The sequence below is a fragment of the Alexandromys fortis genome, unplaced genomic scaffold (genome assembly GCF_014885135.2).
Source record: "Alexandromys fortis isolate MF-2015 unplaced genomic scaffold, M_Fortis_MF-2015_v1.1 scaffold_17, whole genome shotgun sequence".
Taxonomy (NCBI): domain Eukaryota; kingdom Metazoa; phylum Chordata; class Mammalia; order Rodentia; family Cricetidae; genus Alexandromys; species Alexandromys fortis.
The window spans coordinates 10,166,020-10,181,567 of NW_026067896.1; the positions used below are offsets into that span (position 1 = coordinate 10,166,020).

Genomic DNA, 15,548 nt, shown 5'->3' on the forward strand with positions numbered 1-15,548 from the left:
AAATAATTAAAAAATATCTGGAATCTTTTGCTATTTGTTTTTAATTTCCTTTCTTAATATTGAGTGGAAATTTATGGATAACATTTATACATGCCTGTAATTTTAATCCCATATGTCTGTTAACAACTAAATTTTATTTCAGCAGATGTCTTTTAATGTACAAAAAATAAAAAAGATTTTCCAAGAACATTTATTTTTATTATGTGTTAAATTCAAGAAAATTGTGGGTATAAACTTGCTGTTCTGCTGTCGTTTGATACACACGGCAATCTCCGGTGACAAACTGCAGGGTTTCTCAGTACTGAGCAGAAATTACAGCAGATTGCAACTGTGTGGGGCCTACCACTGACAAACATAATCTCAAGGTGTCTACACGAAGCTCTTTAAAACATATTTTTGAGATATAAAATGAATACTTGCTCCTAAACAGAGATAAAAAGCCTGTTCTCTGAAACAGTCAAACTTTATAAATTGCTGATCCTGTCTACATATCATGTTTTAAGAACATGTATATAAATTAATGTCATATCTTAAGCAGGAATTGGTAGACCATCATTCCATGGCACTTTGTTTTTTTTTTTTAGGGTAAATCTCAGAAAATATTAAGAGGCAAAATAGAGCTGTGCTCTGAAAGTTTATAGACCATGACTAGGCTGTTGGAGTTCTATATCAAAAAGACAGTACAAGGAGTTGGTTTCAACATCCAGCACACCAAGACCAATGAATATGCAAAGTATTTCTTTATTTTTGGCATTATGGATCGCTGTCTAACAACTTACAATTTGTGACCATTAAACCACAGCTTACAGTCAGTCAAGATGTCCTGCCTTTGTTCTTACAGTCTTTGAGACATTCCTGTCGGGTGTAACCTAGCATGAAAGGCTGCAGATGGAGAGTCACCTAGTTCGCCATTGGCTGAAATTAGGGACAGAGACATGGGCATCCTAACTTAAAGCAGAAGCAACCACCAGAATAATTGGATATAATAGAATTCAGACCCAGAGAAGGGTGTTGGCGCCTTTCTAGTGAGATACACAACAGATGATGTTATACATTTTTACATCAGGTTGAATAAAAAAAAGTCTTGTAAAAATCAGGGGAAGTTTTTTTTTTTTTTTTTTTTTTTTTTTTGAAAACACAGTATCAATGGACCAAAAAAAAAAAAAAAACATAAAAAGAGATTAAAATGGATAATAGGAGACAACCATTGAATGAAATGTAAGTAATTTTGTATCAGCAAGCATAAATAGTAAATTGACCCTAAAATATTTTTTCATGAACAATGAATTTTGCTGGATCTTATTACACATGCCTTAGGAAATAATTGACCTTTAAATGTTGTTACTACCATGGGAAGGCAGTCAATGTTATATATAATTACAGTTAAGGAAACACGTAGCTTTCTATTTTGCTGCTTATCCTCCAAAATATTTTAAATTCTTTTTAAGAGATAGTAAAACCACAATAGCAAATAAACTGAGCTTTGTAGCTCAATTTTCAACCACTTCATATAATACTGTAGAATAAACCATATGGTATATTTCATGATCAGATACGATATATTAATACTGAACAAGGACACAGAGCACAGAGCCAGTCTTACATTTAAAAATATTATTTAACATTAAATATATCTAGTTCTAAACAACATATTTGTTTTCTCTAGCTGTATTAAATGTTGTTATGACAAATTGGTCATAGTTATTTTTTCTTTAGGCTTAAAGAATCTACTTAGAAGATTTGACTGTTATTAATAAACTTTGTATTTGGACTATATATTAAGTTGTTATGTTTTAAGAAAGTTGAAACCATTAAATGTCTTCCTATTTTATTAATGTAAGTGAAATATTATAAGTACTCACATATTAGAATAGATAATTGTGTATATATATATATATATATATATATATATATATGACATTGAATTGTGGGATAGATATTTGTTCAGTTGAAGACATCATATACTGCCAAGTGAAGCATATGTCTTAGATACTTGGATTCTTTGGGGCAAGTGTTGAAAAATCAAGGCCTCTCTGTGTTTATATTCAATAGCTGTCAATCACCTTCTGAGGTCCCTAGTGTTGTTTTGTCTATTAACTAGATCTTAGCACTCAAATGATTCATTAAACACTAATCCAAAGTTCTGTTTTCCCCAGGTTGTAATGTCAAAGGATTCTAACCTAGGGCTGCTCTGCTCTTGAACATGTATATACTTACTTTATACTTACTAGGTAATATGTACTTAACCAAATAATTTCCTTTCAGAGAATTCACTTGCCTATATATTACTAATGTTCTACCTACAATTAAGATAAGTCACTAGATGTTTTTATTTGTTTGTTTGAGTCAGGGTTTTGCTTTGTAACATAGGTTCAATGAGAACTGAGACAAAGCCTACCCCAGCCTCATAATTTCTGGGATTACAACTTTATATCAGAACTTGGTTTTTTATTTCTTAAAAAAAAAATCAATGCATAAGCAAATATTTGACTTATTCTAATTTTAGATGAAGGAGAATATCAGATTAAAGAGGTCAAATGGCTTAAGTAAATAAAGAGTCATGCATAAATAATATTGTCAAATGAATACATTTTATAAGAAAAAAATAGAATGTATGTTAGACATTGACAATTCATTCGTTTCACTATCATATCAAAGACTTTTTTTGGTCTCTAATTACTTTAAACTAGAATCTAAAGTGATCAATTTACTTTTACAGAACGGTCCAGTGCACACACAGCTCATGGCATGCATTCATACACATGAGCATATACATATCTATTGTGTTTGCACCGTTTACACACATCTAAAACGTTCCAAACATAAAATTTCCCTTCCTCTTTTCTGTGCCTTAGAATATTTTTTTTATTTATAATTCAATTGTATTTAATTTAATTCTGTATCTTTTAGCAAATTGGTGGTTATGACTAAGTGGGTTGATGACATGACGCACTGGTGGTGCTCACACTTGGAAGCTCTTTCCCAGGTGACATCATTTTTTAGTAGCCTCTGTACCATTTTGTACAATGCATTAAAGTCATTTAACTGGCTAGCATATCTATGTTATTCTTCTGCAATGAAATCTTTTGCTTACCCCTTTCTCCAAGGCCTTCATACAGAGTTATACTCAAGCACGTGGTTTTAAAGCACTGTATTATGGTGTCTCCATTTAGACATCTCCGTATTTAGGAAAAACATATTGTTCTGTACCATTATTGCAGCTAAGTGTTCTCAAAATAACCCATATTATTACATTTAAGTTTGACATCTAATGTGTCAAACTTAGTCCTGAAGATAGAAAGTAAGCACAAGAGCATCAAATGCCTGTGTTTTGAGATAGCTCTCTTACTAAACCACCCTCACTTTCATGGAGACAGCTAAGAATATATGTACTCCTCCAAAGGATATCTTTATTAAATCCACTTGTCAATGCCTCATGAAATTTTATTTCCTTTACCACACTTACAGGTTGTATTTTAAAGGAATAACTTTGAAACTATAGAATATTTTATATAATAATAAAACGTTATCAAAAGTTCTATTGCTTACCGTGACAACTTGGTAGAACTCTATTCCATCCAGGTCTTCCATCATCTCCCATGATGCAAGTGAGTGTTGAATACCCTTGGAGAACATAGCCAGCATCACAGTAATAGGTGACTGTTGACCCCAATTTATAATCCATTCCAAGTCTAGTACCATTCATTATATTGCCAGGATCAAAGCAGGATTCCCGGAGTTTTGCTGTAAAACAGTGCCAGTAACATATTAATTGGACTGAGACATTCTTTTCTGAGATATTTTATAGTATGCTCATCTGCTGACAATCAGTAACTACATACAGCAAGCGTAGAGAGAGAACACGGCTGATCATGTGGAAAAAATGTAGAGTGCTATGCACAGTGTGGATGCATACAGACACACCCTGGATTCAGGGACAGGATCGTTTCCTGAGTTCAGTTACAAACACACGCACACCTTCATTCATACATTCCTTCTCATGCATCAGCTTGAAAGTCCACTCTGAAACAGACACAAGGAGCGCTGTATTCACGGGTCCCCCTAACTGTGGAGTGAAGAAAAAAATAAAATGCAAACTCACAAAGTAAAAGTTCCAAGAATATCTTAAAAAGCAGCATCTCCATTTTCTATGCACTGAACACGAACGTAAGAGTTGTGTCTAAAACACCATGTTTATAAGGGACGCTAGCAACAAAGGATGCTGGTATTTGAGGAAGTCTTGAAAACAACCACTGAGAGTTGAACTGGAACAACCACATTCTCTTAAGTGTAAAATGCATAAAAATGCTGTTTTCAGAAAACATCCCACAGGGTGGTTACTGCACTGTGTCACTAAAACCAGATCGTGCAAACTTCCTGCTCTTTTCAGGAAATATATTGACATAATATTGTTTCTGCAAAATTTTTCTATTGTTAGATTCAGTGTGAAGTGGAATCATTTATCTAATGATTTTTATGCATTTTTAAATCCTCGGTGAATACATTCCTATAAATATAACGGCCCTTGTTTATTACCAAAGTGTGCCAAAGCATTTACATCTGGAAAATTTGAAATCACCTAACACAAATTATGAAGCAACCAACTTTAGAATTATTTTTGTGAATAATATATTGCGTTGGCGTACTGTTATGCCAATTGAAGAACAGATCATAGGAACTTTTTTTATTTTTCCTCCTACTATTTTCCACGTAAGATATATTAGGTAATGAAGGTTTTTTTTTTTCCTCAGCTTGTTGTAGATATTTTAGTTTTTCCCTTGCAGAATGAAAATCATCTGAGAAGTAGGCATGAACTCGCATTTATCTGAGATACGGCCAATAGGCTTTACCTCTTGTAGAACTGCAAGGCTAACCCGGGAACGGTTTCAAGGTGAGATGAGAGAAACCTGGGAGGAAGTGATGCTTGGCTCTCAGAGTGACTATGCTGCAGTCAATTAGCGCACTTGCCGCGGGCATTTCCGTGGGTACCATTCCTGTCTTTCATCCTCTGGGTTTTCAGAAATGTTTCCTAAATTGGAACTCAAGGTAGAACTTAGAACTAGGTCTAAAGTAATGACACTTCCTCCTTATTTAGTTCTTTTATCTTTCCTTCTCTCTTTCCCTCTCTGCAGATGTATGCATACCCGTTCACCTTGAAGGTACAAGGAACTATCTCAAAGCTAAATTCTCATTGACAACATGGAGAAGAGGAATATATTTTAAAGCTACTTACTTCCCAGGAACATTATTATTACGTTATTCTAATTATCATTTTGTAAAAACAAACAACGCTTTTATGGTGTTCAGAATGGAGTAGCTGACAGAAAGAAAGTCACTGCATAGATTCTCTGTATATGGACTGTTACAGCCAATCGATAAAGAGAAATGAATAAAATGGACAAGGTGTGGACTCCAGATCCTTTCCATTTTAGTATATGTGGAAGTGGTTTGTGGATTACAGAAAGGACAAATAATAACTAAATGTAGCAGTAGATAAGAGTCTGGACTTTTGGGATAATGTGGAATCACATTTTTTTTTCTCAGCCATATGACTTTAGGCAATTGACTTTAATTTGTTTTGCCAAAAAGAGCAAATGATTTTCAATTCATATTTCTTCATAGTTAGTCTGAATACAATGCGGGCTTTTAAAAATGTGTCTCTTATTTGGTATTGCTCCCAATTAAGAGTAACTGTCACACTTGAAGGTTTTACTTAGGTTTATTTAAAATTATCATCATGGATACAATATTGGTCTTCAGAACTACTGGTACTTAACATGGTATGGAAACTCTAATATAGGAAATTTAATAAGCAAAGAATAGAAATGGAATGTTAGCAGAATAGAAACAAAAGTACCTCTCCTTATGCAGAAATTCCAAAAATCCAACAAGAATACTATCTCAATAAAAGGGTTAAGTAACTAGAAATATACAAAAAATTATTAAATATCACCCTGCCTTCATTACTAAGAACTACCACAGCAATCTAATAATAGAGGCATTACTTATTACCAACAAAGTAAAGTCTTTTTAATTAAAGTGAGAAAGAATTTATAAAGAAAATTATAAAGCATTACTGAAAGACATTAATGAAAGCAGGAGTAAATTGAGAGACTAGCTGTATTAATAGATGAGAAGATTAAATGTCACACATCAATTTACTCCCAAATGATTTATTAATTCAACATGGTAATAATAAAATGCAATATGTAGAAGAAGCTTAATTCTAAATATGAAGTCAAAGCTCAAAATGTTGTGACAGGCATCAAGGACAAAATTTAAAAAGAGAGAGAGAGAATTTGTTCTATAGGTTCAATGCTTTAGGCACTAGATGAGGGAGATATTTTGGTAGGATTTGGAAATCTTAGGAGGCAGGACAAGCAGGAGAAGGAGGTTATGGGAAGACACATGCCCTGCAAGACTGTATCTTGCACTAACTTTATTCTTTTCTCTTTGCTTCTAAGCCACCATAAGGCTTAGGCAAAGGGCATGGTCCTGTCTCCCCACTCGACTGTAGCCAGTAGAACAGGACATGAAAACAGTGAAGCCATGATCCCAAATAAATGTTTCCTCATAGTTAGTAAATCTGTTGGTATTTAGATACACCATTAAAAGTCCCATTTACAGAAGGTGGTGTACACTTTATCGCTGCTGTTTTAACATATATTACTGTTCTGAAAAATATTGCTATGGGGATGAAAAAGTGGTCCGTGGAATAGATTCGAGAGTTAAAAGTTGACACAGGGACTAGATAGTTGACAGCAATAGCATTATCTGTCAGGAAGTGTGCTACAACGTTTGATTAGTTACATTTTAAACTGCAAATTAGGGTGCTGGTTTACAAAAAATAAACTCCACATGAGTTAATAATAAATTAATGACTTAAGAATGGAAAATATAGCTCTATTTTTAGAACAAATATACGACATGTTTATGAAAATTAGTAATAAGAAAGAATATTTTTTACTTATTTTCGTTTTCTGTTTGTTTGTTTGCTTGTTTGTTTGTTTTCAAGACAAGATTTATTTACGTAGCCCTCGCTGCCCTGGAACTTGCTCTGTAGACCAGGTTGGCCTTGAACTCAGAGAGCTCCATTTCATTCTGCTTCCCAAGTGCTGGAATGAAAGACTTGCACTACCACCACCCAGTTAAGAAGGGCATTTTCAGCAAGACACAAAACATATAAATTATGAAGAAAGGGAAGGATTAAATGTGATACAGATTTTCAGATGCTCGTACAGCATCATAGCAAAATAAAACAGAATGCTCCGTTGACCAAAGATGGAAATGAAATAGTAATTAAAGCAGAAATTATTTATTTGCATCTATTAATGACATTAAATATTTCTAATAAATAAAATCAATGAATTTGAAAAATTTGTGATTGTAGGAATGCACAGATCCAACGAGAAGATGGCAGTGTGCAAAATAGTAGAGAGAGATTCAACTTAATACTACCTGAGGCAAAAAAAATAAAATGTCAAAGACCTAATAACCATAAGGCTAAGAATGTTAAAACTTAATAAGAGAAGTGATTTTTGAAATCTTAAAGCTCTTACCATCTGATGTTTAGTATTAACAGGAATAGACTTTCAATATTTTTAATTAACCTGGCAATAAGGAATTAAATTGAAGAATTTTATACCCTTTGACTCAGTAATCCTGTTCCCAGAAACACAAATGTCTCTGTAAGATTATCACATATAAATTCACAAAGACCCATAAAAGAGTGTTCTTGACATAATTCCTTTCCAACAGTAAAAATTAGGATAACCTATCAGAAAAAAAAATAGAAAATAACTATGATATAGCTATATTAAAGAGTATTGTGAAGAAATTAACAAATCTGTCTCAAATATTGAAGTCTTAGAGCTATATAAGAAAAAAAAACAATATAGAAATGATGAAAATAAAATGGTTATATGAAAACACGCTAAAGTATGCACATATGATAAATGTCTTGGTTACTGTTTTATTGCTGGGAAGAGACACCATGAGCAAGTCAACTCTTATTAAAGAAAACATTTAATTTGGGGTTGGCTTACAATGTCATAAGTTTAGGTCATTATCATTTTGGCAGGAATCTCGGTGGGAACTTCGTCATACATACTGTGCTAGAGCAGTAGCCTTAGATCTACATCTGATCGTCAGACCAAGAGTGAGAGGAAGACATTGGCCATGGAATGTGCTTTTGAAGTCCCCAAGTTCACCACTAGTGCACTAGTTGGCAGCGACAAGGCCACACCTCTTAATCCTTTCTAACATTTTCAGTCAGTTCCTTCCCTGGTGACGAAGCATTCAAATACATGAGCCTATGGGGACCTTTTTAAATTCAGATCACCATAATAGAAAGCATAAAACTAGGTACAAACCTTCAAAAATAGAAAATTAAGCACAGTATCCAGGTACAGGAGGACATAGTCATTAATAGAAGCCAGGATGAAAGGAGGCTGTGAGTCTGAAAAGAGCAGGGGGCCAGAGCATAGGGAGGGTTTGATCGAGAAAGGAAAGGCAAGGGGGATATGATATAAAATATAGAAGGGCGAAAGTGAGGATGTCAGAAATCTATATCAAGCATTGATTTTTGATTTTGATTTTCTCCCTATTTAGCTATTAGCTGAGCCCTAGAATGTCTTCCCTGTTGAGACAGTCATCTGGCATTCATTCAAGCTCAGCTCTTCTAAATTCAACTGGTTATGTAGTTCACAGTTCACAACTTCTGAAAATGTCCTATCATCTTCAGATCAGACCAACTAACTCTTGCAAAAAAATTTCCCCAAAGAGTTGATGCCCAAATTCTCACTGTCTGTGCCAAGAAGCCTGTTTATTCCTCAGCAGGCAGGCCATTTATTACATTGTCCCATAAAATGTATGACACTCAGAAGGCTGAATGTTACCACTGAAATCAAATTTGCACCATGGTTATGTTCAGCGTTTATCATTGGGCTTCATAGGCATTTCCATAATGACAGCAGAGATGTCTTTACCTGCTGACCTGTGAACATTCCCTTTACTTACATACTGATGCAACAGATATCGTAGTGATTTTTATGATAGTTCTAAAGAGAATAACCCAAGGTCTGATTTAAAAAAAAGGAAAGGAATTAACACTGAGCATGTAATATTTAACTTTTAAAAACAAGAATAAAGAATCTTCTGTAAAGAAATATAATGCCATGTTTACAGTATTCACTGGGTAGATTCTTCGAAATTATATTTTCTTATGTATAATTTTCAGTCATTAAAAATTGTCAGTGGGGGATAGGTAGCTAGCTCAGCGTGTAAGAGTGCTTACTATGGATGTACAGAGACCTGGTTTACATTCTTAGGATGCAAATAAAAATAAAAACCAAACATGGTTCTGAACACTCACCACCCTAGTGAGGAGTATAGAGGATAGTGATAAATCATTTAGGAAGACTAGAAATTAGTCTAGCCAATATCAGGAGTTGAAGGTTTAGAGACAGATCCTACCACAGGGGAGTGAAGTGTAGAGAGAAACAGAGCAGGAAACAGTGTGTTCTCTGCTGATCTTGGTACAGAATCACATAAGCGCATGCTCCTCTACACACACACACACACACACACACACACACACACAGAAAATTACAAAATAAAATTAAGTATGTGAGGAGACAAATTTAAATGTGTATTTTGATACACATTTAACCCAATGGTAACCCACTATAAATTTATCTCTTCAGTCAAATTTAAAACAAATGCAATTAATCATTAACTTATGAAATCGTCTATGATTCAAAACGCATTATCAATAAAGTATCCATGGGCACTCTAAAATAATTATAAAAGTTAAAATAAACATGTCTGAGACATAGTTATTACTGCTTTTTGTCCACTCTCTTATAAATATAAAAATATTTAAAATACTAAGCATTACTTGAAACATAATTCTATTTTTCGTCTTCTATCACTGAAGGAAATCTCTGAATTAAAGTATTTTAATGAAACTTCAGTCCCCCAATGAAGTAACTTTTTTTTTAATATTGTGGGGTTTAGTTTTACTGCAGTATACTAATTAGTAGTGTGGTTGTCAGTTACATACTGTTGAGTAAATAATTAGAGAAATGGTAATTTCATTTTCGTGATGGGAAACAGCACAGGGAGCTCTTTTGTGAGATTAAACTGCACGCAGCCCACGTGTCATAAGCCCCTGCCACTAAAACAAACTACAGCCAGCACTAAATTATTGTCATGTAAACATAATCCCAGTTTAATATGGATCTTAAGGCTGAATGTCCACACGTACCTTTGTATTCTAAATGAAATCCCGTGTAACTGACAGATCCATCGCTCCGAAAAGCCAAGTGCATGGTATTTGAGCTGCTTTCTATTCGTTCTGGTAACTTGCTGTCTTGAAAACTTCCAATCAATGGGCTGTTACTGTCTGGTCCATCATATATATAGAGGAAGTCATAGTTTGGTTCTATGCTAAAACTGAGAGAGAAAGCGGCATGTTACAAAAAGGGTATTTGGAAAGCTAGATGCAGAGTCAAGGAACAATTGACCCTGTAAATTAAATCGGACACAAAAACTTGCCTGGCAACAAAACCTACTATACAGAAGTCGGAATGAGAACTTGTCTCGTTATTTAAATAGCTCTTGTGGGTTACTTGAGGAAAGCCCAGAACTTTAGGGCTAAGTTATGTATTTGAGTTTTATTTCTTCACTTTCTAACCTAGGTATTCTCTTGTAAGTTACTTTGTCATCTATAAAGTGATACATATGCTTTTTAATTTTACCATGTATTTTATAGGATAAAGGTGGGACCCTTTTCACTGTTAGTTGTGAAAATACAAGCACTGTAAAATATATCCAGTACCAGATAAAACAGATAAATGTAAAAATTGTTTTAAAATTATTCAGTAACACACCATGTGCTGTATTAGGTAGCATTATTGATATGAATCAGTGTATGCATATTTTTCCTTTTAAAATTAGATAATGGTAAAAGATTTTTACAATGTAGATGGTTCAAACTCACAGGATTGAAATATTTTCCATAAAAAAACTTCCTTTCACCTGACAAGGCATAAGAATTATCTCATAATGTTCATGGTTTCCAATATTTAGGAACCAGGTAATCTATTGATAATCTAGCTAGTATCATATTGATAATCTAGTTAGTATCATATGATTCAGAAACAATTGAAGAAAAAGACTTTTTAGGAAAAGTCAATTAGTTTGATTGCAAATGAAATCAGAAAAGCTTGTCTATATCAAGATATCATCTGCTATAACTTGATGATATTTGTATTTAAGATGCTACAAATATACAGAAACCAACAAGGTCAAGTTTCTGTTACTGTTTTTGCCCTTAATGGTTTCCAGTACTGGCCAGATGATTTGTGCACAAATGATTAAGGAGGTAGAGGGTTGCTCAGAGACTCCTAGCCTTTCCCTGTATAAGGTTATGTGGAGCATGAGAAAATGAAGAAAACATCAATTCCTTCAGCAGCTTGTCAAGTTCAATGAGTTAATCTTAAGCCCTGTCAATGGCTCAGAAGCAGGAACTTTGGTAATTATTGGTATTTAATAGCAGAAGTCAGCATAGGTTCGATTTCGTTGGCCCCTATGGACCACAGCTTTGTGAATTTTCTCCTCCTTTGTGAAACTTTGATGTTAACGACAACCACTTTGTCTGTTGTACAGCCAGAGGACTATGGGAGCAAATCCTTTACAAAGGACATGGCAGTAGTTCCTGTGCTTGGAGCACTAAAAATAGTCACTTTAAAGTTGAATACTGGATATATTATTGAATTTCTGTTTGCCTTAAGTGAATAGTTAATGTATTGATTTTTAGATTTTTTTTTTTTTAATGAAAGTGAAAAAAATCTGTGGGAAATCTGAGGCTCTTCTCACATTCCTTTTGCACAAACACTGGAAGGATGGTACACTGCACCAATCCAGCACTCTCACAAAATTAATATGGTCATGGCAATCCTTAGATCCAGTGAGTATACAGAAACCATTAAAAGCCCAAGATTTCCTTAATGTCACATAATGAATGACAGAGTTGGAAATCAAATTTCTCTTCTATATTTCCTGCAGTAGAGCCGTTTATCCCCATGTTATTAGCTAATTCAATTTATGAAACAAAGCTCGGTATCAAACATCTTGATAATTTCTGTTGTCTTAAAAATGCAATTTCTCCAGTAGCAAAAAATGGGGATAATAATCTCATTTGCCAAGGAAGTCCTTGCAATAATGGCCTGAAATAACCAACAGTTTTATTGCCATTGTTTGGGCATCAACCATCATCATTTGTTAATACTATGAATTATAACAATATAATGTCTATATTTTGCTATTTTTCATGATTTTAAATGAGATTTTCAAATTTTGGCTTCAATATATTAGAAAATCTTCTAAGTTTGAGCTTCACATTTTACACAAATCCTAAGCCTCTTTAAATGACTGGAGGTAAAAAGAACAGCTGTGCTACTTTGATTGATCTTGGGTTACAGCAGTGTTTGTGAACATGAATAAAATCTTAGATTAGAATGAACTTGGACACTTTAAACAGTGCAAATCCAAAGGTCCCATATTTTCACTTTGCTCTGCTTTGAGTTTCTAGCAACTGAACCCATAGTTCTGTCCATCTAGTCAGCTGCTGTCTTGGACCTAAACTTCCAGCCACCTTCAACCCCTCACTGAAATCTTAAATCGAAAGAGGTCGCATTATGGCATAAAATATCATGAGGAAAAAATATTTTCACAAATAAAACAGAAACGACAGTTGCAAGTCTAGAGTCCCATCTAGAGCTCCAACTCGGTTAGTTGCTGTGTGCAATGTCTCCCCAGCGCTATGAGAAAATAATGTGAACTTGGGAGCATTCCTCAGGAATCTAGCAAGTTCTGCTGAAAGATCCAGTAAGGATCTTTCTCTCAGCTCCTGGACTTAATGAGACACCAACAAGGAAAGGATTAGGAAGACAAATCCTTCCAAATACGGTAACACACGTGGCAGAAAGGGAATGTTGGTGCAGAAATTATGAGACAAAAGATATGGAATCACCAACTTCTTAATCCTTTAGTATAAAAAAAAAAACTGATTGGTGGAATCAGTGGTGATAAATACAGAGAGAAAGAAAATAATAGAAGTCAAAGTCTGTGATTCATCAGTCTTCTGGACCTTTCCCACCTTCTGCTGAACTGGAAATCCCCTGAGAATTTTAACCTCTACCCTGCAGAACTGCTGATCTCTGAAAAAGACTTTTAAATCACCCACTGTAAAGTATTAGTGTTGGCATTAATTTTTTAAAGTAAATAAAACCTTACTGAGCACAAATGCCAAAGCAAACTAACCACAAGAGATTTTACACGTGGAGCGGTAGAACTCACCTGATAAAGGCCAGGGAGATAACATAGTCAGCATTGACGCTGATGGTCCAGTCACAGTCCCTGCTGTGCGGATACGGATGAGGGAAGTTTGGCGAAAGGATAAAGCCTGAAGATCCTGTTAAATTGCCTCCACAAGGTGCTTTAATTTAAACAAGCAAACAAAATACCTTAAGAGATTAATAAGATCCATTAGCTGTCTATATTTGTGAAAACATTTCGTTGAGGGTATGTGAAACTCGGCACACACTTCACTTATACAGCACGGGCTGCTGGGATACCGCAGGCCTTTCTAGGAAACCATTAAAATATGGAACACAGAACACACAGGATCACAGATATGCTCGCACATGCATGCACAACATGCACGCGCACGCACGCACGCATACTGATACATTGACTTCAACTTTTTTACTGGCTTCCAAAACATCCCTTAAAAAGGTCATGTGTTACTAATTTGTGTCAAGCAAGCTAAAACATCAGAAGGGGGATTTAAAAATACGGTGTGCCCATGGTTACTAGAAAAGAAATCTGAAAGTTACAAAAAAAAAAAAATGGAAGAAAAGTAAAACAAAATCTCAAAAAAAAAAAAAAAATGCTTTCAAAGCCAGCCAGTATATGGGAGGCTGAGGTGGGAAGATTGTGAAAAGAAGCCACCTTGGCTTACATAGCAATACAATACCTTTTCTTAAGCACATTAATAATGAAAATCAATGGATAGGATTATGGGGCTTGGCGTAGTTTTACAGCTTCCTTTGCATAATTTTTATATTTGTAGAAGAGGTTTTAATAATAATTAAGAATCAAAATGAGTGATAACCTAAGAACTGCGATTGCCTTTCAGCAATCTTGCTGTAACTATACTTTTTTCCCTCCTAAAACCTAATTGCTTGATTGAAAAAAATTGACAATTACTACAAATTCTATTGTTGTCTGAGACATGGTTTTCTGTAATCAGTTAGTAGACAGTAACAATATTTTCCAATCAGAGTCAGAGGTTCTTTAAGGGATATGATTATATGAAAAAAGCAACATATCCTCAGTGGCAGATAAGGAGAGCAGAGATGTGTACGTTTGTGTTATGGGGACTCTTGTGTTCTCATGATTCCTTCTACAAAATCAGCTTTCTTGTCTGACTTTTAAAATTGTTGTTTGCCTAGGTAATGTTTACAATTCAGCAGGAAGGCAAACAGATTCTTTTGACAGCCAAAGTTGACTTTGGAAGAAAAGAAAATCTCTTTTAGGTAGCCAGCAATCAACAGAAGTCAATAATTTTCCGTATCCATGACTGTACTTCTCCATGCCACTACCCTTGTGCATGAATAGTGACTTCAGCACCTAGCTATTTAGAGTGTCTCTAGGCTCATTCCAGTACCCACACTGTTTCCCTTCTTGTATAATTTTCTAGCATCTGGGGACATGCTAGTAAATGAATTGATGGAGTACATCTTGATGCTCTGCCACCTTTCCTATTTCAAACCCGAGTGTCTGCTGAATCTGGGAGTAAATCATCTCCCTGAAAAAGGAAACACCCTCAGCCTGATATGAATCTTTCTCTCCACTCAAGAGCCTTTCTTTACTTCATAGCTTCCCTTCACAGTCTCCTATTCCAAACATGAAGTGCAGCTTTATAGGGCATTTTCCCCCAGCCCCCGTTGATTTCACCTGGAGAAGTCTAATTTATCTGATGATTAAGCATTTGCCATATCCATTTTTTTCTTGTTGTTCAACAAACACAATTGTTGTAAGAAATCAGACTTTCCCTATAAGACTAACTTAGACTCACTTATGACATAGATAATTCTCCTATGCTTCCTCTTGTTTAGAATGACTAAACGAGAACGCAGACACTGGCTCACTTAACAGTCTGAATAAAAGTCATGATCAGATCAGATCAGACCATGATCAGAGAGTCCGGTTTTATCCCATGCTTTTTCAGTCACAGTCCAGCTGGCCTTGGTGAGCTCCCAATAGATCAGCCCCACTGTCTCAGTGGGTGGGTGCACCCCCCGTGGTCCTGACAACCTTGCTCGTGTTCTCCCTCCATCTGCTCCTCATTGGGACCTTGGGAGCTCAGTCCAGTGCTCCAGTGTGGGTCTCTGTCTCTATCTCCATCCATCACCAGATGAAGGTTCTATGGTGATATGAAAGATATTCGTCAGTATTGCTATGGGATAGGGTCATTTCAG

At 35.1% G+C, this 15,548-nt stretch overlaps 1 protein-coding gene across 3 annotated transcripts in view; it reads right to left on the bottom strand.

Moving 5' to 3' along the window:
• Csmd3 (CUB and Sushi multiple domains 3) overlaps positions 1 to 15,548 on the bottom strand; it is a 930,239-nt gene that overhangs the window by 225,942 nt on the left and 688,749 nt on the right. For all 3 annotated transcript variants that reach the window (XM_050162609.1, XM_050162600.1, XM_050162593.1), the window contains 3 exons: positions 13,363 to 13,501; positions 10,268 to 10,455; positions 3,550 to 3,744 (listed from right to left, as the gene is read on the bottom strand). In XM_050162609.1, the coding sequence (XP_050018566.1) occupies positions 3,550 to 3,744; positions 10,268 to 10,455; positions 13,363 to 13,501 (522 nt within the window). The remainder of the gene's footprint in view (positions 1 to 3,549; positions 3,745 to 10,267; positions 10,456 to 13,362; positions 13,502 to 15,548) is intronic.